Consider the following 25,795-nt stretch of genomic DNA (forward strand, 5'->3'; position numbering starts at 1 on the left):
ATGTGTGTATATGTGCACATATAGATACATATATTTTTCTTTCCATTTATATATATGTATATATTCTTATACACACTATATATAGGCATGATACTTGAATCTTTGGCATCTTTTTTAAAAAAAACCTGATTTGTATATTCCACTACATTGGGGGAGGGAGGTGGCATCCTCCCCTAGGCCTTGAAGTCATCAAATATGAAATTTACATTGGTTTTACTTGGAGAGTTATATTGATTACTTCATAGAATCTCTTTACTTGACTATCTGCAAAAGGTATTGGCACATGAACTGGAATTATCTTCATGGTGATCTTTATGCAAATACTTAACATGAGCATTGCAATACAAAATTATGTTTTTGGTTGCCTTTGAAGGCATAGTAAAAATCAACTCCACCATCTCCTTTAATTTGTGTCTTCAATGAGAGCCTTTGAACCAATTTTTGATTTAGCTACAACTTTATGTCTTCTGGCTTCATTTTTAGTGAAAACATAAATATTTATATAATTTCATTCCTTCACTAGTATGTCAACTTGTGGGTCACTGTACAAAGACCTCACACTTATGGGAACAAGAGTTAAGTATTTATATCTTAATTCTTTTGTGTGTCAGCTTGACCCCTTTCTCAGACTGATAAAAGCCTAAGGACCCTTTTTCAGAATAATGGTTTTGGAGACATAACATAAAATGCCTAAGATTACAAAGGAAACTAAGTATATTGAAATAGTTACTAAAATATTTTTTCAAAGATTCACAGACCCCAGGTTAAAAATCCCTGAAGAGATGATCTAAAAACTATGTGCTTTGTACCACTTTCTGCATCTTTTCTGCTGCTCTTGTCATCATGCAGAAACAGAAGAGGCCACACAGAATTGAAGGCTGTTTTGTAGTTTTCTTTGTTTCATGGGTTGTCATGACCAAAGAATTCATCTCCTAGTGGCCAGCCAGCTTGTAGGTGATGCACCTCTATAGTTTACTAGGCTGCTCCTTGAAAAAACAAATAAGGCCTGTAGCCTGGACTTGAAGCCTTCCAGCAGAGAAAAGCCTGCCAGAGCTTGTACTCTGTAGTTGTGGGCCCTAAGAATTCAAGGTTACCTCCTTGCCACAATGAGACTTCAGAGTAGAACATTCCCTATATGAAGGTTATTTCTAGTTAATCTAAGAAAATCAACAAGGGAGGAGGAGAAGGCAGTTGTAAGGAATAAGGAAATTCTCATCTCTTTCCAAGGATCCTGTGTATGTGTGTGTGTATGTATGTATATATACATATATACATGTATGTATATGTATGTGCATATATATGTTAATGTGTGTGAGCGAAGGCGGGGGAAGGGGGGAGAAGGATGAAGGAATTGGGATGAGAGGGGATGGAGGAAAAAAGAAGGAGCAGTAGGGGAAAAGAGAAGGGGTGGTGAGAGGAGAGATGGAAGGGAGACAGACTGAGACAGACTGAGAGAAACAGAGAAGCCGGCAAGCCTTAGGAGTCATACTGAGTAGTATATCATTTTGGAAAGAAAAAATGTTTTACCATGAAAAATGTTGTTATGTGATATCACAGTGTGACACTATTTAAATATCAAGAGTTGAGGCTTCTATTTAGAAAACGGAAGGCAATAAATTGAGTTGCTAATTATTCCAGCTGTGAGTATTTTGGGTATGACTGCAAATTTTGAAGAGGGCAAAATCGAGGATTTTCCTGTTGTTTATAACATATGCAAATGTTGTAACATCCCCCCATGATCTGAAAGGTTAAGACTGGGAAACCTTAAAAGCCTTTTCACTGAATCAAAAATGATTTGAGTTTGAGCTTTGGAGACAGTGAAAGCAAAATGTAAAGTATTCACCAGAATGTTAATTATTTTAATTGAGTCATTGCTTATGCTTCCTTACCTCATATTGAAAAGAAGCTTTATTTCTAAAACTTTTTTGCATAACTTTTCCCATATAAAAATAAGCAAAATCAACTTTTCCTCTAAGAACATCTTCCCACTGAGAAGTCAGATAGTAAGTTATGTTAGTCTCCTCAGCTACATTTTTCCTTGGAATCCCTTTTTTCTCCTTTCTGCCTAGGTGACCCCTTCCTTTGGGTCTAATTAAAAAGTCTATCTCAGATTCTTATATGGTAGACTAAACTTAGTGATTGTTCATGCCTACTAAGTCCTCAGGGAAAGGGAGAATGGAATGGTTATCAAAATTAGTCTCATTGCTTCTGTGAATTAATAGGGGACAGAGTAAGAAGAGGAACCAGTTTTGCTCTCCTTTAAAGTGGTATTTTGTATGTCCACTGAATTCTGGCATAAAAGCCAATTGTGGCAAAGAGGGATTCTTTGTCAAACTTAAGGCCAAGACTGGGGATGCTAATTGCATCTTGACTTTAGCGTTTGTAGGAATCTATTCTTTTAATAGTACTAATTGTATTAGCAAAATGATGAGCCAGTAACACTGAGCTCCTTCTTGTTCCTCTCACCAGACTTTTCCCAACTCCAGTTGTTTTCACTAACTCACCGTACGCCTAGAACTCTCTCCCTCTTCATCTGTGCCTCCTCTTTATCTCCCTGGCTTCTTTCAAGTCACAGATAAAGTCTTACCTTCAAAAATATTTCCTGATCCCCTTTAAAATTAGGCCCTTTATTCTGTTGATTATCTTCCATTTGTAGAGTGTGTGTGTGTGGGCGTGTGTGTATGTTGTTGTCATGTTGCATCCTGCTCCTTGAGAACAGGAATTGTCTTTTACCTTTCCTTGTATCCCTAGCACTTAGCACAGTGCTTGGCACATAGTAGGCATCTAATAAATACTAAATTTCATTTAATTCAATAATTTCAATAAATTATAATTTAATAAATATTGGATTGCAGTTTGGCCAATACAGCTTCTCCAATCTTTTACCTTTTCCGCTGAATTCTGAAACAAAAACTAAAGGTAGAGAAATGAGAGTTTGTTTCAAAGAATGACCATCAGTGTCTGGCCTAAGGTAAAGGGTGCGGGGCTCATTAAACCTTGCCATTACTTTCTGTGGGAAGTGCACACGTTAAAAGCAACTAGTTGTCTATGTGAAACTAGTTTTTGACTAATATGTGTTCTCTTATTTTTTTTTATCAAATCTCCAAATCTCCCCAAGTGTTGGATTGCAGACAGGCAAAGCATCTGAAGCCTATTCCACTCTGATCCCTTTAGCTGAGAGTGGAATGCACTAATTATGCTCGAAAGTGTGCTGGTTATTTAACCTGTCTCAAGCTAAATGTTTTATTATAACTTTTGAAAACCTAATTACTGTAGCTTTACATGCTACAGTACCCTTTATGGGCTGCTACTTTATTAAACTTAGGGCTTTAGAGACAATAAACCTGATGCTTCAAAGGGCATATGCAAAGACTGGGAGATATGACGAAATCCTCAGATTTCCAGCGTGCTCTCTTCACTTACCTACATTTCCCTCACTGATCACGCCTTCATGGATGGTAATTGTGCCAGTCCATGTGTATTCCAGCCTCCATACTTTTCCTGGCTTTTATCAAATTTTACCGCAGCATGTATGGTATTAAAAATCTATTAGGGATTAATGGGCTGTGTATCGTTATTTTCTTGTGTCACATTCTGTACCTGTAAGTCTATTTACTGGGGAACCTCTTAGAGTAAGGTCAATTTTCTCCATAGAACAAGAGCAGAAGCCTGGCTTTCCTGATAACCAGGCTTGCATTTAGCACACACTGCACTGCGCTGAAACCATTCCAGGCTTTCAATCTTCTCCAAGTAGACGGGCACTGCATCAGAGTTCAGGAGAAGAGGGGCCCTCTGCATTATTAGTCCTTAGCCCTGTTCACTGAATAGTGCAGTGAGATGAGATACAGGAAACCTGGGTTAAAAAAAATTCTTGACCTTTTGGATGGAGGCAACACAATTATTTGTGCAGAACCCACACTTCAGTTTCTCAGCTCTGCTGGGATTTGTTCTTGGGGATAAATCTAAGCAAACAGAAACTAGGGAAAATACCTATTAGGGTCCCAATGGCTCAGCACTAGAAGTGGTGCTCCATGCTAAGAGTTTTTATATTTTTTAGTGGAGGGCATGGGTGAAATTAGCAACTGGGTTTACACTGGATTGACTTGGCATTGAAAAGAAAGGAAGGGAAATCTCTCAAGGAAACCAGGTAGCCTGGCTAGTTAATGTCTACTCTAGATCAGTGTAACTTATTACATCATAAGAATCAATTGAATACCTCAGAATTTAATTTTCACAGGGTCCTGATTGTTTAGAAATCTTTTTATTTTTTTCTTTCTCTGTGAATGTTTCAATAACCCTAGAAGCTTTAAAAAAAACCCAGTAGATTACTTATCCTTAATTTATAAGAAGTCACATAGAAGAAAAACTCATCTTGCCATACTTCTAAAACCCATATTTATTTTCTGTTGTGGAAACTTGGGGATGGGGGCAGTGGGGAAGCCTATTAGGTGCATTTGGAATTTTTATTAAATGCCCACACTTTCACAAGAAGGAGAACACTGACGTTTAGAAACAACAAAACAAAAGATTGATTGGTTGGAGTAGGATCTCCATTGTGTTCCCAAGTTAGTTCTGGTAAGAACATAGGTCCTGGGGCAGCTATGTGGCACAGTGGATAGAGCACCGGCCCTGGAGTCAGGAGTACCTGAGTTCAAATCCGGCATCAGACACTTAACACTTACTAGCTGTGTGACCCTAGGCAAGTCACTTAACCCCAACTGCCTCACTAAAAAAAAAAAAAAAAGAACATAGGTCCATGCCTCCTTTTTTATAAAAACACAGAGAACATAATATATTAGTGCCTTTCCTTGGTACTGCAGTAATGATAGGGAAGTAAGGCAGTGTTTGCACCATGTAGAAAGGAAGTAAGGAGAGATTGAGAGAGAGCAGAGACAGAGAGACAGAGACAGAGAGAATGTGTGTCTGTGTAAAAAGAGAAGATGAGAATAAAGGAGGATCAGACTTATAAAGAAACCAAGGACAAATTTTCTCTGGGAAGCCTCTGTTGGTGTATGAGCAAGCTTCAAGGGCAGCACTTTGGGGGCCCCTCATTTGCCTTTCATTTCCAAGGCACAAGTGGCCAATTCTGAGTGCAATTGAGTTGTGCTTGAAAAATGTCAAGAGCATTTGGAAACTACACATTTTTGCTGATGCCTGGAGTCCTGAGCTGAACTACTTCCATGGCCGACTGCTGGGATGAAGTTCACCAGGGGCATCACAAATGAATCATTGAAACACGCCAAGTGTGCCTGTAAGGGGGAAAAACTGCCTTAATATCCAGTATAGAAAAAAAAAATGAAGAACCATCCTCTGGACCCTTTCTGTGCCTCCATCGAGTCAGTTGACCAGACCTTTACCTTAGTGTCTTGCCTAAAATTTTCCTATAACATATGATTGCAAATCTTAGTAGACTCAAAGTTAGCATAAACATGGCCAAGAAGACAATGGACTGTCTCCAAGACATCCTCTGGAAGTTCACAAACCCTTTAAGATCCCTATGATAGTATTGTACTAAGTTATATCTTAAGCAGAGTTGTCCTTTGGTAACACCAAAGACCCTACTATGTATCCAGGCTATACTTTAGGCCCTAAGACAGTCACATTTCTACATATTAGGATCACAGATTTAGAAACGTAAGGGACCTCAAAGGACATCTAGACAAGGGGTGTCAAACTCAAATAGAAATAAAGTCCACCAAACTATAGATAAGGATTCCTGTGGACCACATATTGACATAGGAAACAACATATTAACATAAGCTATGTAATTGCATTTTCAATTATTTTATTGAATATTTCCCACAGTTACGTTTTAATCTGGTTTGGGCTGCACTGGAGAGTATTTGACATTTTTGATCTAGACCAAACCCCACATTTTAAACTTAACTAGAAAGATTAAGTGACTTCTCCAAGATCATATAGTCAGTAGTAGAGTCAGCATTTGAACCCAAGTCTTCTGACTGCAAGTCCAGGTCTCTTTTCACTGTACCTATTCACATGCTGCCTATTATATTTGATATTATGCTGATATTCAATTTATTAGTTCATTTCAACCTAATCCAATTGAATACTATCTACTGTGGAAGCACTTTGCAAATAAATGGAGAGGAGCAATACCAATGTGAACTGTTATTACTGTTGTGCAGTGAAGAATTGTAAACATGAATTCAAAGAGAACACATTTAATATTGTAATCATAAAAAGGAAAGGGATCCTTTTAGTTGTAAGTATATGGAAACACTAGGTTGGTTCCTCATGGCTGCACTGAGTGATGGAAAAGAGACCTGACTTCCCTATTACCTGAGACTGTTCGATCAGATCAGTTGTTATCTAATTAACTTTTTCAATAACAATCAGTCTTATTTCTGACATCAAAGAGATTAATCCAACCTACCTACGACACCATTTGAAATATCTCTGATGTATAAATTTCTGAGGTAGGGGGAAGGAGTATATGTGTATGAGAGTTTTTCGAGCCAAGTAATTACAAATGGTTTTGTCAGTAGCTTGGGATTCTAGCAGAAACCATTGGGCTTCTCATAACATAAAGGGCTTAAAACCCAACCCCAAAGAGAGCAGCTCCCTTCTCAATGATGACATGTGATGGTACATAGAAATCCAGTCATATCTATATACACATGCAGGCAGATATCAAGAAATGTTTGGAGAGGCATCTAGGTGGCGCAGTGGATAAAGCACCGGCCCTGGATTCAGGAGGACCTGAGTTCAAATCTGACTTCAGACATTTGATACTAGCTGTGTGACCCTGGACAAGTCACTTAACCTTCATTTCCCTGCCCAAAAAAACCAAAATAAAAGATATGTTTAGAAAGAGGCAGATTTGTATAATTGTGTGTTACCACTGCATCTTAGAAATCACTAGTAATATTTTAGTCCCCAAAATGGTTGGATCATGGATTGCATGACCACTTTTGAGATCTTTTCTTACTCTGAGATTCTTTGATTCTATGAATAGTGAGACTATTCCCTAAACAGATGCAACAATATCATTTTTCATATTTTTCCATTTTAATATAACAGTTTTATATGTGTGGCCTGAGTTATCAGATAATTAGAATGATAAAATTTCATTGGTCAGAGAAATCCCTTTACTGATGTAGATAGCAAGTTTTTGATATCCCAGTATATGGTTTCTCATGAGCTGTTGGCCAAAAAAATCTCCTACCTTATTCCAGCTTTCTGAGGATATGTGGTTCTACTTAACTGGGCTGGTCCTCTAGTGCCAGCTCTTTCTTTGAATCATTCCTGGTTCAATGGGGCCAACCCAGCAACTGGTGGATCAATATGGGGTTCCTGTAGGAGGTGGAATGTAAGCTGAACTTTGAAGGAAACTAAGATTCTGTGAAATGGAGGTGAGAAGGAAGTGCATTTCAGTCAGGGGACAATCTATACAAAGGCATGTAGGACATGGAATATTGTATATGCAGAACAGCTAACATATCAGTTGGACTATTATTTAAAGTGTGTGCAGTAGGTTAATATTCAGAAAGCCTGGGAAAGTAGACTGCAGACAAATTATGAATGATTTTAGAAGCCAGAAAAGGAAGGTTGTATGTTACTTTGTGGGAAGGAGGGAGTCATTGAATCTTGAACAGAAAAATTACCTGGTCATACCTGGACTTTAGGAATATCAGTGTAGCAAGTATTTGGAGACTGGATTCCAGAAAGGTGAGATTGGAGGCACAGATACCACTTAAGAGGCTATCGCAATAGTCTGTATGAAAAGTGCTGAGGCTCTGTGGTGGTAGAGGCTCTGTGAGTAGAAAGGAGTGAGGATACATTAGGGAAGTAGATTCCATAAGACTTGGCAACTGACTGGACATGAGAGATAAGAGAGAGGAAGAATGGAACATGACCCCAAAGTTGTGTACCTAGATAACTGGAGGGATCCTAGTGATCTTCTTTCTTAAATGAGAAGAGGGAAGTGTTTGAGAGGAAAGATAATCAGACCTGTTTTGGATGTGTTGAATTCAAGATGTCTACAGGATATCCAATAGATGTCCAATAGGTAATTAATTGATGATGTGGGACAGGAGTTCCGAGAGAGTGGGCTGGATACATAGATCTCTGAGTCATCTGCATAGAAATAATGGTTGAATTTATTAGAGATAATAAGCTTGTCCAAAAAGCATGTATATATATAGAGAAGAGAGCCCAGGAAAGTGCCCAGGGATACCTATCCTCAGAGAATAGGAGAGCAACCAGGTGGTACAATGAATAGAGTGATGAATTTGGAGTCAGGAAAATCCAAGTTCACATCCTGCCTCAGACAGACTTACTAGCTGTGTGGCCCTAGGCAAGTTATTCAAACTTGCTGCCTCAGTTTCTTTATATGAGGACTAGCACCCACCTTACAGAGTTGTCAGGATCAAATAAAATAGTATCTGTAAAGCTCTTGTCAAACCTTAAAGCAATATATAAATGCTAGCTGCTGTTATTGTTAGAACAAGGACAATAATCCTGCAAATGAGACTGAGAAGGACAAACAGAACAGCTGTAAGGAGTACAAGAACAGCAGTATCCTGAAAACCCAGGGAGACAAGGGTATGGAGGAGGGAGAGGGTGGTCAGCAGTGTCTTATGCTAGATAGGTCAAGAAGAATAAGAACTGGAAAAAAGACAATTGAATTTAGCAATTGTTGGATAATTGTTAATACTGAGGAAAGTGGTTATAGTTAAGTGATGATACTGGAAACTAAATTGCCAGGGGTTGAGAGGTGACTGTTAAGTGAAAAAATGGACACTAGTCTACACAGCTCTTTTCTGGGAGTCTGACTATGAAAGGGAGGAAAGATAAGATAACTTCTATTGGTTTATTAGTTTTAAATGTTTAATTACTTCTTGCTTTTTTTGTTTGAGAAATATACATCCTTGTTTTGTTTTTCTTTAATATTCTGTTATCGCCACCCACACTCCAAAAATACATGTTAAGTAGTTCCATAAATGCTTTAAAGGATACATATCACCCAGGTTTTTTTGCTTTGCTTGTGTTTTGGTTTAATCATAGACCAGTGGGTTATTATATAATGATTTAGAAAGCCTTTTTTCAAAATTGTCCTTGTCTGTGTCACTTGTCAAAATTGAAACAAAATCGTGCAGCCTGAGCTCACAATATAACATGGAGTAAACCATAGCCAGAAAAATATCCTTTTCTTTTTCAAAATTATTTCAGTCAAGATCAAGCAGGAAAAAAAAAAGTTGTTAGGAAGGGAACTGAAACCTTGTTAACAGAATCCGGCCTTCTTGGCTTCATCCAGCTCATAGCCTTGGTCTAATATTCTTACATATATCCAAGAAGATTTCCATTTTAGCCATTTATTCTAATGATGGCCTTGTTAAATAATTAATTAGCCATAAGCTCAACTTCTGACATGGCTGTCAATCATGCTAGCTAGGAGTCTTTAAAATGCTTAGACTTAAAATGCTTTTCAGGCCCTGACGGTAAGCATCCATTTCCAGGTTGTGTTGGAAACCAGTGTGACGGATGACACCAAATGTTTGTCAGGCTATAGACCCTATGGCTAGATCCCTCTGGGAAGGCTGGCTGAGCTAGTCAGCAACAGAAGGATGTTTACTATCAAAGATGAAGTTTTATTTAAATTAACAAACATGTAGGAATTTCATGTTGTAGAATATATTGCCAGATTGACTATCCTAGGCAGGCATCAGAACCAAAACAAGCAACAGCAAGGAAAGTCCTCTCCAGATGACTTTGAAATTATTCTAGGTTTGTGGGTGAATTATAGGTCTGGGAAGAAACTTCACAAGTCATCTGAGTCCTGCCTCTGAGCCCCACTATACCTACAGGGATCCTCAACATATTCTAAAGAAGGAACCCCTCCCCCCAAATAACCTATATGTTTAAAATATTTAAAGGGCAGCTAGGTGGTGCTATGGATAGAGTACTGAGTCTGAAGTCAGGAAGACCTGCATTCAATTCTGGCCTCAGATATTTCCTAGCTGTGTGACCCTGGGCAAATCACTTAACCCTGCTAGCCTCAGTTTCTTCATCTGTAAAATGAGCTGGAGAAGGAAATGGAAAACCACTCCAGTATCTCTGTCAAAAAATAAACCCAAATGGGGTCACAAAGAGGCAGACACAACTGAAACAAGTGAAAAATAATTTCAAGCAATATATATTTTTGATCTGATTTGCATATAGGCTAAAATAAGTTCTTGCCAGCCTGACAGGACCTTTCAGAACTTGTGTTCTTTTGGCATAGGCTCTTATAACCCAGAGTCTCCTTCATGTCAAATGAGACATCAAAGTAAAACTCTGGTGGAGAATTTTGATTAGCATTAGCATCACACTATAACCCTGGTCTACCCTGCTCTAGAGGATAGTGTTGTAATTTGCCATGACTGTATAATTCAAGAGAGGTGGCCTGGCAGACTGGATAGCAGACCAACCTTAGAGACCTACCTCTAAAACAGACATGTAAGCTTTAGGAGTGTGGGCAATTCTTTGAAACCCCTCAATGCCTGAATGAGTTTTCTAAGACTGTAAAATGCAGACTGGTTGTTAATCTGCACTGGAGCAGAACGTTTCCACACCAAAACTTCCCTATACTGATTAAATCATAAGTCTTTGCCTCCCCACCACCACCACCAAAAAAAAAAAACACCCTCTTCAGATTTAAAGTAATAAGGAGGGGGCAGCTAGGTGGCACAGTGGATAAAGCACCAGCCCTGGATTCAGGAGGACCTGAGTTCAAATTCAGCCTCAGACACTTGACACTTACTAGCTGTGTGACCCTGGGCAAGTCACTTAACCCTCATTGCTCCACCAAAAAAAAAATTAAGTAATAAGGAAATATAATCATAATCCCCCCTTTATAGCCACATTGGTCAATGTGTCCTTTTCTTTCTTTTTTTCCCCTGCCAGGCATTTCCTGTTCAAGACATCTTCTGGAACTACCCCTCTGTTCAGCAGCTCTTCTCCTGGATACCCTCTGACCTCAGGAACCGTTTATACTCCACCCCCCAGACTCCTGCCCAGGAACACTTTCTCCAGGAATGCTTTCAAGCTGAAGAAGCCATCCAAGTACTGCAGCTGGAAATGTGCTGCTCTGTCTGCTATTGCGGCAGCCGTGCTTCTCGCTATTCTATTGGCTTATTTCATAGGTAAGTTGAAACTTCAGCTTGTCTCATTCTTGTTGGTCAGAAGGCTCTTTCCTTTTAAAGAGGATCCGGTATGTTATATCTGATGGGGGCAGGAGGGACTGCTGTATTTAGAGTGAATTTACAGATTTCCCCTGTAGTCAGTTCAGGTCATTTATCAGCTCCTGCAAGACAGAATAGTGAATGATGGATGAAAGTGATTTTTCTCCCCTTAAAGCTAATTAAAGCTGATGAGCTTCTCTTCAAGATCCCAAATGACCTTTAGCAAAACAAAGATTAAAAAATTCTGACTTCACATTTTCCTGGCTATAACTTAGGATGCTTATTATTGGCAAACCCAACCCTTATTCTCAGAGTTGCCTCCTAGCCTCTCTTTTATTGGATTCTGAGATGGGATTATTGTGTTAAATGAATGCAGCTGTGATCAGATATCAGTCAACAACCCAAGAACAAGAACAGCCTTTTGGATGATCTGGGTTCATTAAAGGCCAGGCCAGACTTGGCCAATTTACTTTGAGTGCCTTCAAGGAAAAAATATGACAAGATAGTGAGACCATAGCATCCAAAGAGATTTCCTAAGAAATGAAATTAATCCAGATGATTGGGTTTTTTTTCCTTCTCTCCATCCTCACATCACCCCACCCTACTCAACCGAATCCAAATCACAGTAGCACTTTTATGCTTTGTATATTCTATAGCAATTCTGCATAAGACTCACATTAACATGATGTATAACTATGCTGTTCTCCAATACCAGTGGCACCGACATCCACCCACCAAAAAAATAGAACTTGTTTTCATGTTATGTAATAATGGACTATGTTATGAGCTTCTCATGGTAGCATAGATTTAGAATTTTAATAGCTTTTTAGAGGCAAAAGTCCAACTTCTTTATTTTACAGTTGAAGAAACTGAGGCCCCCATAGATAAAGTGATTTGTCAAAAGTCACACCAATAGTATTTGAACCTATCACCTCATTTCAGATTCAGTGCTCTTCACTAGACTATCCTCATTGTCGGCTCTAGAGCTTGAAATCTGCATTCATATCATCATCTGGGAGCCACATCCACTCCCTGCTTAAGCCCCAGATTCTGAGCCCACAGAAGTTCTTCTCTGTGTTTGTCATATTGGACCTGTGGCAGATACCCAGGCAGAGTCAATAGTGGCATATGCCTCATGTTTTAATTTAAGCACATGCTTGTTCTCTGGTCAGTTGTAAAAGTTCTTCCCTTCTCTCAAAAAATTTGCCTGTGCAAAGTGGAAAGACTTCCTGCTGTCATCAAGTCATCTTTTTAGGTCACAGAACCTTCTAGTCCTTTTGCTAATTTCCCTCTTTTCTTGATTTTATCACCTGCACATGCAGCTACCTGCTATTAACCTAGCCAAGAAAAAATATAACACTTTCCAACAGCTTAACATTTTAGATACTTGGGTTAGTCTTGGACTAAGGGTCACCATTGTCCCATTCCTCCCTCATCACCCACTGTATCTACCTGGCAAATGAAAAGAGGCTTATCAGCGTGGATTCTATCATTTCTGCTATCTACGGGGAAACCAAGTTGGTGCCTTAGATGGATGCTTCTTAGAGAGCCTGACCTGCCCAATTAAAGTACTTAGTACATAGCTGGGCAGAGAATATGGTGAGGAAAGATCCCCTGATGCAAACACAAGTAACTTGCCAGGCTGTGTTTATGTACACTTCTTCTATAAGGAAACAAATGCACTGACGTGTGACTAGGGAGCAGCTGCTCTGCCTTCCTCACATATGGACTGGGGCACAAGATGTAGAAGTTCTTTCCTGGGTCCAGTGAGTATGTGGAAGGCAGGCATCTCTCTGCTGGAAGCATAGAAAATCTAGCCCCTAGGGTTATGCCATACGCACAATTAAGTCAAGAAACATTGATTAAGTACCTACTATGTGCCAGGCACTGTGCTAAGTGCTAGGCATACAAAGAAAGGCAAAAATAACTCCCAAAAAAGTCTAATGGGGGAGACAATATGCATACAATGATACAAATAAGATATATGCAAGATAAAATGGAGATAATTTCAGAGGGAAGGCACTAAATAGGACTGGGAAAGGCTTCTCACAGAAGGTAGAAGAAATAGGTCCTTTTGAAAGCAACAAAGCCAAGAAAACACTAGTCAAGGACAAGTAGCCAAGAAGAAAGTTCTTACTGTTCCAAGGGAAGGAGAACCTTAGTATCACTTGTCACCTGTGAGGTTACCCCTTTAGCTCCTGAATGAAATGGCAAGAGAAAAACAGTCACGGCCAAGGGTGAGCAACAGTAACAAGGGAGCTTATACCTTTAGCCCCAACTCCAGAAGAAATTGATGGCTGACAGGCTTGACACATTTGACTTAAACATTAACCTCAGCTTTCCCACTACACTGGGGATGGGGGTGGGGTGGAGAAGGAGGCTGGACATTCCAGGCAGAAAATAAACCCTGGTGTATAAAGCCCCACCAAATAGGTAGTCATCTGAGGAGGGATATGTATTATCACTTCTTGTCAAACTCTGGAATGCAATTGATTGCATTTTTACAAGTTTCCTATGGCTACTTAGAATGAAATCTCTAAGGGACTCTGAAGAATCAAGCTCTATTTTCCTTTGGAATCACTTTACAGGTTGACTTTCTGTCGGAAACTGCAAAGAGGTCCCATGTGTTCAATTCTCAGGCTGATGTTCTACTGGGTAGGTCAGGACCATGGAGAACACATCTACAGAAGTAAAGGGAGTGGCTATGCCTGCCAAATAGGGTCCCTAGTGAACTTCGACTTGCTGTAGAGAGATAGATGGATACTTCCTGATTTATCGAGCTTGACAGTTAAAATATAATAGCTTTCTGTAAGGCGGGGATCATATAAATAGGAAATCATAAAGTGAGAATTCTTAATATTTTAATCGAGTATGTAGCTTGTAAATGATGGATTGTGTAACATTTTTATCCACAGTCTGCAGGCCATTGGAAGCTGATGCTAAGCATCATAGGATGGTTTATTAGTTTATAATCCATCATTTCTGATTATATATGCTTTAGGTAAGATTATGCTTTGACCCTGGAGCATTGAGAAACAGTTTATAATTCAAAATAAATGATGTAATTGGCCAATTTTCAGGGAAGCAATGGTGCTGATCACAAAACCCAGTGGGTCTAAAAGTGTAACCCAGAGACCCTTTGGAGGTCTCTGAGACCCAGTCAGGTAATCTACGAGATCAAAATTATTTCCATAATAATGACCTTTTAATTTATATTATAGTAAATAAAAGACATTTTAGTTTCTAATATGGTTAAATAGTGATAAATATAACCTACATAAACAAAAGCTCTTGGGGGGTACTCAATTTTTAAAGAGATAAAGACATCCCTGAGGCCAAAAATGTTTGAGAATCATTAACGTGGCCATGTAATTACATAGTCTCTTTCTTGAGTTGGAGGTACAGTTAAACAGAGGATAAGGAATCAGGAACTTGTGAAACCTATCTCTGCCCCAACATTCATACTCTCCTTAGCCATGGGATAATAGTTTGCCTTCTAAGTCTCCATTTCTTAGCTGTAAAATTGGAGATACTGAGGAGTATTTTCATGGGGAAACTGAAGTGTGTTGAGGACTCAGTAGAGTATGAAAATCACTTTGAAAATGAAAAGTTATATTATTAACTATGCAGTGCTACAGGGCCATAAACACTACATTATAGGCATAGCACAAGGCAGGGTGAAGAACAGTGAGTTTCTGCCTGCCTGGAAAACAGCTACAGAGTAGGCCAACTTCCAGGAATGGGACAAAGACAAAACTTATGACCCCATAGTAAAGAAGGAGAACATTTGGAAGATCCAAGCCCATAATCCCTGACCACATGCATCCCGTTTCCTCTAATAAATGACAAATCCTAAAAGTCTTAGGATAAATCCCATGTTGTCATGTTTTGTTTTGTTTTCAGAGAGGCTTTGGGTAAAGGTCTACCAGTTACAGTGGCAAGTAAGTCAAATTATTTTCCACGAATGTTCAAACCCATCGAGAGGAGGCTTTCCTGAAATGAGCAGTGCTGTCAGGTTCAGCTGCATGACAAGTTCTTTCACAGATTCAGGCATGTAGGTGGCTGTAATAGCAGAGCTTTACCAGCAATTCTGCAGACTAGAAGGCCGCAGTCCTTATCACGTCAAGAGGAGCTAGCTCCCCAGAAACCCTGCCAATATTGCTGAGACTGTAGCATCTTTTGTGGGTCTTAGGTCAGGACCTCTCAGAGCATAATTCTCCCAGTGCATACATAAACTACTCACTGGAAGTATATTAAGCATGTTGAGAAGCCACATGAACTCATTCATTTCACTAGAGGAACTCAGTAGATTATTCTCTTCTTATACTAAATGGTCCTACCACCTACCACCCCACCCCTGCCCCAAGAAACTTAGAGATTTTGACTCCAAAGATTCTCAAGAGAGTCCCACCCCTGGTCCCATCCCTCACCTCCCTCTTTCTTTAGGAATTGTGCCTTCTCCAGCAGGGCTATCTTCATTCAACTCTCTTTATGTCTTGTGTATTTCTATTTTTATATAGATTGTCTCTCCTATTAAAATAAAAACTTCTTGAGGGCAGGATCTGGTTTTGCCTTTTACTTATATTCCCCAGGGCTTAGTGCAGTGGCAGGCACAGAAGAAGAGCTCTATAGCCAATTACTGTTTAATTGATTGATGTCAGGACTGAGTCTTTGTAAACAAAAGCTTCCTTAAGGGGCAGTCAGGTGGCACAGTGTATAGAGCACTGGCCCTGCATTCAGGAGGACCTGAGTGTAAATCTGGCCTGAGACACTTGACACTTATTAGTAAGTCACTTAACCCTCATTGCCTGCCCCCGCAAAAGCTTCCTTAACTCTCAGATTTATCACATTACTTGACAGAACAGAGTTGGTTTCGCAAGGTCAGTGTCATGGATTCCTTTGTACCGTATAAGAAATGCTAATACTGCCCTCCACTATAACAAAGTGTATTCCTTTAGTAAATGTATGTTATAATATCTAACTTTCATGTAGCCTTTTAAGGTTTGCAAAGTGTTTTACATACACTGTCCCATTTGATCTTCACAGCAACCCTATGATCTTCACAGTAACCCTAGTTGCTATCATCATCCTCATCTTTGAGGCTGGAAGAGGTTAAGTGACTTACCCAAGGTCACAGAGCTAGTAAGAGTCTGAAGCAGGATTTGAACTTAGATCTTCCTGACCCCAAGTCCAGTGATCTATCCAGGAAACCAAAGTATTGGGATCTTATACTTCTGCAGTGTAAATTCTTTTTAATTTTCTAAAGCATTTTCACATAATTATTTTATTCAATCCTCCCAACAGCCCTGTATGGTAATACCCATAAGAGGCTCAGAGTTTGACTTGCCTATATTAATCCAGCTGGTTAGTGACAGAGCTGAGGTTAGAAGCCAGCATTTCTGGCTAGTCACGGGGTCTATTTTGTGAGTCCTCTATAATTGTGATTCTACTGTCTCCTCTGGAAATTCAGGTTAGCCTGATTTGCCAGATCCTTGATGCAATTTAAATGATCTCTTCCATAGTTTAAACTCATTACTTCCAGTTCAGTCCTCATTAACAAATGAACATAATTGGTCCCCTTTTCTTCTCATGACATCTTTTAACATATCAGTAGTCAGATATCATGTCTCCCTTCTGTCTCTTTTTTCTGTAGACAAAGTGCCCATACTTCTCTTAACCTTTCCACGATCTTTTCCCTCTCCAATTCTTCTGAACCACCTAGTTTCATTATATCTCTTTAGGTCAATCCCCCACAAATAGCAGTTAAAGGTCCAGCTCCAGTGTTCATGAAGCAGGGGATTGAAATTCTCCAATTTACATGTACTATCAAAAGCATTTATGAGGAATTAAATCTTTCCTGTGCTCATCCACAGACTAACAAAGCAAACACCCTTCTCTTTTATTTGATTGTGACTCTGAGAAATAGAAATCTTCATCTTAACAATTTAACTTTTCACAAAGCTGCTGGAAAATAACACTTCAGCATTTTTGCCAGGAGGATCTGCCTGGCATGGCTACTTGGGTACTCATTTCTCCTCAATCTCTATCTTCTCCAGATTCCTATTCAAAGTTCTCTTGCATTTGGCCATCTTTTTTGGTTCAAGGCCTAATGCACTCCCTTAATTACCATTTGCTTTACTGTCTTTCTGAGAAATTCGAACAGGTTGTTTCCATGCTGCTTCAGCAGGCTATCACTGGTTCCCTACTACAGTAGTACCTCATTACCTTTGTACTTCCATGCAACATTTGTGTGCCATGTTCTAAGTTATTGCTGGTCCTGCTCAGCAGAGAAGAAAGATGCCTCAGAGATGTGGGTCCCTTATTCAAAATCAAGACCATCCTGGAAATTCCAGGGTGATTGGCAAGGTCTTTTCTAGTATAGTTATCACTTCCACATCATAGGGGATAGGGGTGCAGTGTTCCCTCAATCTGGAAAATTCGCATAAGATTTTTTGGCCCTCCCTTCATACCAGAGAAGGAGTGTGAATTATTGTGGTATTAAAAGATAAAATATATTGATATTATACAATACTATACATATATTTTATGCATTTTTGAGTTTCTAAACTTTTTTTCCTATGTCATCTGCTGACCTTTGCATGTCATCTACAGCTTCTGCAAATCTCCCCCCAAAATGCCCATTTGATTTCTTATGTTGACCCATGTTATATATGGAAACTGCAATGAGGAAAGTCGAGTTATAGAAGGGATAACTATAACACAACTGTGAAAGCAACAATGTACATACCATGGATGTAGTTACTGTCAAAACCCTTCATTTCTTCAATGGGGTAAGAGGAAGAAGATGAAGAGCATCTCTGTCATCCTAAATTAGTTTTTTATCTCTTCAAATTTCTGCCAAAGTCAACAAAAAAGGAAAACATAAAAAACCAAAAAAAACACTCTACCTACACATGATATCAGAAAGTCACCTTGTCTTTTTTCACTACAGTAATTCCTGCCAAATATAAAATACTGTGTTTTAAGTAAGCTGCTAAACTGCTCTGTCTTCTGCCAATCTGACTTTGATCTCCAAAGAACATCAGGCCATCAACATGTCAGTATGTTAAAAGTGTGGTAATTTGGGGGGCTTTCAGTTTCCTTTGAAAACAATAGGAGATTATTTTCTATGGAAACTAAAAGCCTACAATGTGTTTAAAGTTACTACACTTGGAAATTGATATGTTGAGACTCAGCCTGATGAATCCTAAGAGCCTGGCTGCTATTTTGTGTACTCCCATCACACAGAACGGAGCAGGAATAGGGAAAATAAAAAGAAAAATGACAGAAAATGATAAGAATAGTACACTTACCTGGCACTTTTTTTGTGTGTATGCAGCCTAGGAAAAATATTAGCTCTCATTTAGCCTCCAATGCTATTTGACTACATAGACAGATGAGATTTAAGGTAAACTTCATCCTACTGTATACATTCTTGACAATGTGGTTATCTCGATGTGAAGAGAAGCCTGTTATCTAAAGGACAGAGTTTTAGATTATTAGACCTGAACAGTTTAGCAAATAAAATTCCACCATCATTCCCACTCCTCCAAAATTTATTCAAGCTTGTTAACATTGGGGGAGAAAAGAAGGTGCTGGCCGCAGACGAGTTCGGGAGCACTTTAATGTCCTTTGTTCCTGTTCGAGACAGTATTTAGTAGAATACTTTTTATTTAACAGAAATGCTAATGAATTCTTAACCTGATAATATATTCCTGTCACTGCTGCCAGTCTTGTGTGAGTGAGGGGGGGAGGGGAAAGAAAAGAAGAGAAAAAGGGGAGGGGAAAGAGGGAAAGAGAGAGAAAGACTGTCATTTATCTTTCACATCCATTTTTAAAGGACCCACTAATTTGTCATAAGGAGAGGAGTAAAGCACTAATTAAGCTCTAGTTGGGTGCATGACAGTCAATTTGAGGATTTGTCCCTCTGAAGAAGTTTCAAATAACAGAAAGTTTTCTCCTCCAAAAATAGATAGGATCCCTTTAAAAACAAGATTGAGTGAATCTTGTTGGTTTAGGGTTCTTTTAGGTAAAACAGCTAGGTAGCTCAATGGATAGAGTGCTGGGACTGGAGTCAGGGAGACTAGAGTTCAAATCCAGCCTCATACAATAGCTCTGTGACCCTGGACAGGACACATAGCCTCTGTATGTTTAAATTTCCTCATCTGAAAAATGCAAATAATAATATTACCTACTTCTCAGAGTTGTGAAGATGAAATGGGATAATATTTATAAAGTATTCTGCAGACCTTAAAGTGCAATGTAAATGCTTGCTATTGTTGTTGTTGTTGTTGTTGTTATATCTTATATCTTCAAGATTTCATGGATCCATGATTTCCTTGACATGGGAATCCCCCTACCAATATAGACAATAGCCCCTTTCCCACCTTAGTAGATAGTCTTTGTGGATTGCAATAGTATAAAAATTCATCAGGGGCAGCTAGGTGGTGCAGTGGATAGAGCACCGGCCCTGGAGTCAGGAGTACCTGAGTTCAAATCTGGCCTCTGACACAACACTCACTAGCTGTGTGACCCTGGGCAAGTCACTTAACCCCAATTGACTCACTAAAAAAAAAAAATTCATCACCTGGGTGTCAGCCTTCTGATAATGAGTTTTTTTTAAATCAATCAATCAATCATTCAAGAAACTTTTATTAAGTACTGCTTATGTGTCCGACCTGCACAGAGCTACACCCCAAAGGGAAAGAGTTGCAAGCCTCAGGGAGTTTCCATTCAATTGAGGAGTACAATATGCACATATCCATCTATACAAAATAAGGAAAAGGCATTAGCTGAGGGGGAGTGTTGGGTACACACCAACAGCCTGGGGAATGAGGAAGGGACTCACTTAGGAGGTAGTTTTTGAGCTAAACTGTGAAGGAGATTGAGTATTCTAAGAGGTGAAGAGGGAAGAAGGGAGGATACATCCCAGAGTTGGGAAGTGGGATATTATGTATAAGAATTGGGCCAGTTTGGCTGAACTACAGTGGGAGAATGGGAGTAATATATATAATAAGGTTAGAAAGGTTCACTAGAGCCAGATTGTAAAAGACTTTAAATTTCAGACAGGAGTTTGTATTTAATCTTAGTGGTGATAGGAAACTTTTAGAATTTAGCTAGGAGGGAACTGACATAGATGGACCCTTTGCTTTAGGAATATTACTTTAGGCTCTTTGATGCAGACATATACGTCCATTACTATGCCCTTACTGGAAACCTTTCCACCTTGGTACCTTCCTTCCAACTACTACTTTATGGATCCATAATAATGTTGCTGAGTATATTAGTTGTACCTCCAAAGTCTGCTCTGATCAAATAATTTATCACCCCTCAGCCAACCTGATGATTAACTTACCCAAACTTAACTAGGTTGGTCCTGGGGCAACAGAGAGGCCATCACTACTGCCAGGCTCATATGTGAAATCCTTTCAACTTAGTAGCAGCCCCTGCCAGATCTGGTGTCCAGTATCACAGTCCTTGGGAACCCAGGGTCCCCTCCACACCATATTGAAGCTTTAGAGTCAGACTTCAGTGAATCACTCCCAGATAAACCCCTCCTAATTCAAGTGGTGAAGTCAATAATAGACTCTTTTCACCAGAGTGCAAGAGCAGAGAACTAACTATAGCAGAGGTTCTTAACCTTTTCTGTGTCATGGACCCTTTTGACAATGTAATGAACCTTATGGACCCCATCTCTGAAGAAGGCATAAAACAAAATACAGAGGATTACAAAGGAAACCATGAAAAACAGTTAAAAATATATATTTTTTAAAGTTTCCAGAACCCAGGTCACAAATGCCAGAGCTAGAGGGAAGGTATTTTTGCTTCACGTTTTAAGCTACTTATAGCAAAACGAAGTAGTTCATATTGGCGCTGAACTAGAATAAAAACCAATACAAGTAGCAATCCCCTGCCATTTGAGGGAACCAAGAGTATAATTCTATCAATATGGAATGTTCACCACCTGTTGTTCACCAATATTAAAATTGACAGCCTTCTCATGGGTTTTTCTATTGCACTTGTCTGTTTAGCAACTGCAGCTATAGAGACCTTGGTATTTGTCTATCATACCTTATTATGCACCATTTATATCATTCGATCAATATCAATCAGTTGATCAATCAATAGATATTTATTAAGTGCCTGTGTGCCAGACACTGTGCTAAACTTATATAATGCATCTGCTTAAGTATAAATCGTACGTTGACTATAGAATCCCCAAGTTACTGTTTTGCATTGGCTGTTTTTCAGGTCATCATTTTAATCTGTGTATTGGCTTGGCTCATTGCTTAAAAGGGCCTATGTGCTGTTTCTAGTGTATCAAAAGAGTAAAGCCTGTTCAAGAATCCAACCCGAAGTTAGACACAGATATTTATAATTGATTTGCTGACCACCAGCAGCCCAGACTCTCCTCAGGAATTTAAAGTAAACTAGGCTTGAAGCTGGTCAGTTGGCATTAGGGTTAGGTGGGCCACTTAGTAGTAAGGTAAAAAGAAGATTCATAATCCCCAGCTCAGCAGTTCCTAGTTTCTCCCTTTTTCCTTATAAAGGGGAGTTTCTTGTTCCCTGATGTTGTAATTGCCTCTGTTCCCAAATTGCATTTCTGAGTTAGAAAGCATTTAGGCAAAGGAGCAGTTAGGGGGACTATATAAGCACCACATTTAAGCCCTCTAGCAGGAATTTGTGATTCCCTGAAATTGAGATAACTAGCTGAGTGAAACTGGTAAGTGTTTGTGTTTGGCAGACTGCCGTCATTTGGCACTCCCATTACAAAAGTGTAGCTGAATTTAGTTGAAGTTCAAGGTGAAGAAGGAAATAAGGATGTAGAGCTAAAAGTCTGTTGCTGTTTCTCTGTAAATGAGGAAGAACTAAGAAATAAATGCAAATGCTGCTAGGATTGTGCATCCAAATTGTACCATGTGGGGGTGGGGGGTTGTTGTCTCCACCATTGTCCAGTTTGGTTGTGTAAGCTCGTGCAATGCAGACTTGACCTGCCAATGAACTTTTTTTGCCAATGAACTTTAAAAGCACTCTTTTTTTTTCTCGAGTCCACCAGGACTAGACTTTCTTCCATTGTGCAATGGAAATTTCTTTTGCAAACTCTGTGTAACATTTTTTGGCCCTTAAAAACAATAACAAAAAAGCAAAACAAAAAACAAAACAAACCAACTCCAGAATCTTTTGTTTGAGCTTGTTTGCCCTTGAGTAAAAAGTTTATTAAATGACAAGTCTCGCAACATGGTCCCTTGCATTAGGAATACACCATTACTTCATATTTCAATATTTGTATTGAGCCAAGTGTTATATAGTTGTTAACATATTATTTAAGGTTATTAACAAGATTTCTACCTTTTGCTGGGGTGGGGAGGAGGGGCAGGAGGGAGAATTAGATGAAAAATGGTTACAGCATCTTTGTAAATATAACAGCAACAAATTGTGCATTAGTAAGACAAGAACTTGGCGAAGATGAAACAGAAAGCCTTCGTCCCTCTCCCCCTCTACCCCAGGCATCTTTCAGAACTAATTCCTAAAAGCCAAAGAAATATATTTGATAAGCAAACAAACTTCACTTGCAGTCTTTGCATTTCTTTCATCATTGCTTCTTCCATAGCTGTAAGTGAAAGTCCTTCCCCTGGGATGCTTTTTCAGTGGAGGTAGGTCATTTGTGGGAAGATTTGTGCAAACAGACTAGGCGGCTTCCCTAGGGAGGCTGAGCTTTATAAGAGAAGGGCACATTACCCTGCCTTTACCATAGCCATCATGATGCAATTCTATCAGTTTACTTACTTCTATTACACCATGAGCGTTTTAGAGTCATGTTAATGAAACTTAGATTAGACTTGGTTGTATTCCACAGGGAAAGGTAAGTAGCTGGGTGCCAAATGCATTCTGTTCTCCAGGCCATAATAAACACTGATGACATTTTTTTGCTGCTTTAAAGAACTTTGATGTGTCTTTGAAACATGTCTTCTTTGCAAACAAACCTAAAAAGTCTTTCTTCTTCCTCAACCCCCCCCCCATTTGAGGATAGTGGGGAAATTACATTAGTTGAATTTGAGGGTCTCTACATTTGAATTTTCTTTTAATAAATATATTGCTGGACATATTGAGTCACCCAAGAATTAGGGAGAACATAAATCATTGAGTCATAGATCTAGAGTTTGAAGGTATATGAGAAGATGTTTCAGATCAGGAGTCAAATCTGTTCTATTCTGGTGCACTAAGGTACTTCGTGTCCTAAATCTATGACCAGATTTAATTAAGTAGCTGCACAAAGTTACATAATGAGTGTGGCTCCCCATGGCCTTCCATTGTCTGCTTAAGCATGCTCATTAATCTAAGGTAGAGCTGGCTTGTCCGGAGGTAGATGATACTCCTTGTGCTAGGTCAATAGAACATTCATGGAGCAGCCTCTATCAGAGAGGCCCCTTCTCTTCAGACGGCTACCGATCCCTTCCTTTATTACCTCTTGCTATATCATGTTGAAGTCAGTTTCTTGGTCTACTATACATGCCATCCTAGTCCAAATCCCTTATTTTAAAAATGTGTAAATGAGACCCAGAAAGGATAAATGATTTGCCAAAAGTCACCCATTAAAAGTGGTAGGGCCAGGGCAGCTGGGTGGTGCAGTGGATAGAACACTGGCCCTGGAGTCAAGAGGACCTGAGTTCAAATCCGGCATCAGACACTTGACACTTACTAGCTGTGTGACCCTGGGCAAGTCACTTAACCCCAATTGCCTCACCAAAAAAATAAAAAAAGTGGTAGGGCCAAGATCTGACCTCAGGTCCTCTGACTCCAAATCTAGCAGTCTTTCTTTCCACTTGGGTTTTAAACTCTGAGTTAAAAGCTCTTTTCCAGGTAGGTTAGAAACACCTCTAGGTGGATCAGATTGCCACAGTGGGTGCCAGTATTACTTGTCTTTTGTCAGAATTTAAGGATATTTTTCATTTGAAAATTTCCTTAAGGTGGGACCCACTATAGATTCCTAGGTAGTCAGAGAGTTAATAACAATATTTAGTGAGCTTTGAGTATTTTCTGAGTTGTGTTTTGCTTGAATGCCTAGTGCAGTGACATTAATCCGGTATGTGTAGGTGATGGAACCGGTTCAAGGGCCAATGAACTCTGCATTTTCCTAACACATCACCAAACAGGGATCCCTGTGATAAAGAATATTTTGTTAACTTGCTAGGAAGAATGAGTGTTCAGTAGCCCTCAACATTTTTCCATTTCTCATATCTTACATATGGTGAAGTAGTCAAGGTGTTGTGCAGTGAGAAAAGTTAAGAGAAAATATTTATGATTCTACCTATTCTTCAATTCTCAAGGAAAGCCATTATTCCCTTCCTGCATTTGTTGAATTTTTTTAACATTTGGGTGCATTTTAAAGTTTATAGTAACCCTTCCCCAACCTCTGACATGCACCAAGTTTTAAGGGACTGCAACAGTGAAGGATAAAGAGCCAGCATGGGAGAAATAAATACTGAAAGGAGCAAGATTAAAAACAGGGGCAAGAAGTAAGCAAAAGACATAACAGGCCGTGAAGAGAATAATTGGAAATGTTAAATAGCAACAGAAATTATGAGATGCTATACATCAAGCAATGGAAAACATGGGACAATTAGAGGAGACAAGTATGGAAAGAAAAATGATACCCAGCATAGCAAATTACATATCATATTCTGCACAATTTCTTGAACCAATAAAGTCCAACCAAAGTGTAATGAGATGAAAAGCAATAGTTGAGAATTACTTGGAGGTTGCTTCACCGCTTCATCTTGCATCATTAGATTTCTGGTTCTTTCATGAACCACTTAGAGAAACAACAGAAGACAGCCCAACATTTGTGCAAATAAAATTTAGAGTTATCATGATATAGGGAATGGAATTTATTGCTATGGGGAAATGTTTCCTAATAAATGATGATGATGATGTAACTGATAGTAATCATTGGTCCATACATTGAATAGAAGGTATGATAAATATAAAAACTGCTTGGAGGGCAGGATGCAGAAAAGACCTGTGATTTTATAAGGAACACCCAGGTGAGGGAGCTTCCTCAGCTAATGTAGTCTGTACCTTCTCTGCCCCTTATATATTAGAGAGTGGACTAGGGACACTGGGAGATTAAGCGATTTGCTTAAGGTCACCCATCATCCTAGACAGAATTTGAATCCAAGTCTTCCTGATTCCAACACCATCTCTCTGTCCACTATAATATCCTGTCACTCTATCAATATTATGCTTCCCTCAAAACTAGTCAGCACCAAAGGTATTTTATGTCTTCCTGAATCATAGTTGGCATCCAGATTCATCAATTGCCTTCACTACATTATGTTTATCAGAGCTTGAAATAATACAGATAGATACTATTCCCTCATGAGCACTGGGTTTTTAGGAGAAAGAAAATCCATCCTTGACTTAAACTGTATGTTCTTTCAATAGATCCATAGTGTCTGAGAGCAAGTTGTGAGAATTTTTTTCTTCCTTTACAATATACTTGAACAAGTAAAGGAATTAACTTAATCCTAGGTTTCTCCAGCATTTTATGTAGAGAAAGCAAGTGACTTAATGTTCTCTCCAAAATTTTCCCCACCATATTTTGCTTATTT

General features: G+C 39.2%; 1 protein-coding gene across 1 annotated transcript in view; it reads left to right on the top strand.

Moving 5' to 3' along the window:
- Window positions 1–25,795, top strand: part of TENM2 (teneurin transmembrane protein 2) — a 1,399,253-nt gene that overhangs the window by 1,131,503 nt on the left and 241,955 nt on the right. Inside the window, 1 exon segment of the mRNA XM_043982744.1 lies at window positions 10,906–11,144. Within this exon segment, the coding sequence (XP_043838679.1) occupies window positions 10,906–11,144 (239 nt within the window).

This window comes from Dromiciops gliroides, chromosome 2 (assembly GCF_019393635.1).
Source record: "Dromiciops gliroides isolate mDroGli1 chromosome 2, mDroGli1.pri, whole genome shotgun sequence".
NCBI classification, from domain to species: domain Eukaryota; kingdom Metazoa; phylum Chordata; class Mammalia; order Microbiotheria; family Microbiotheriidae; genus Dromiciops; species Dromiciops gliroides.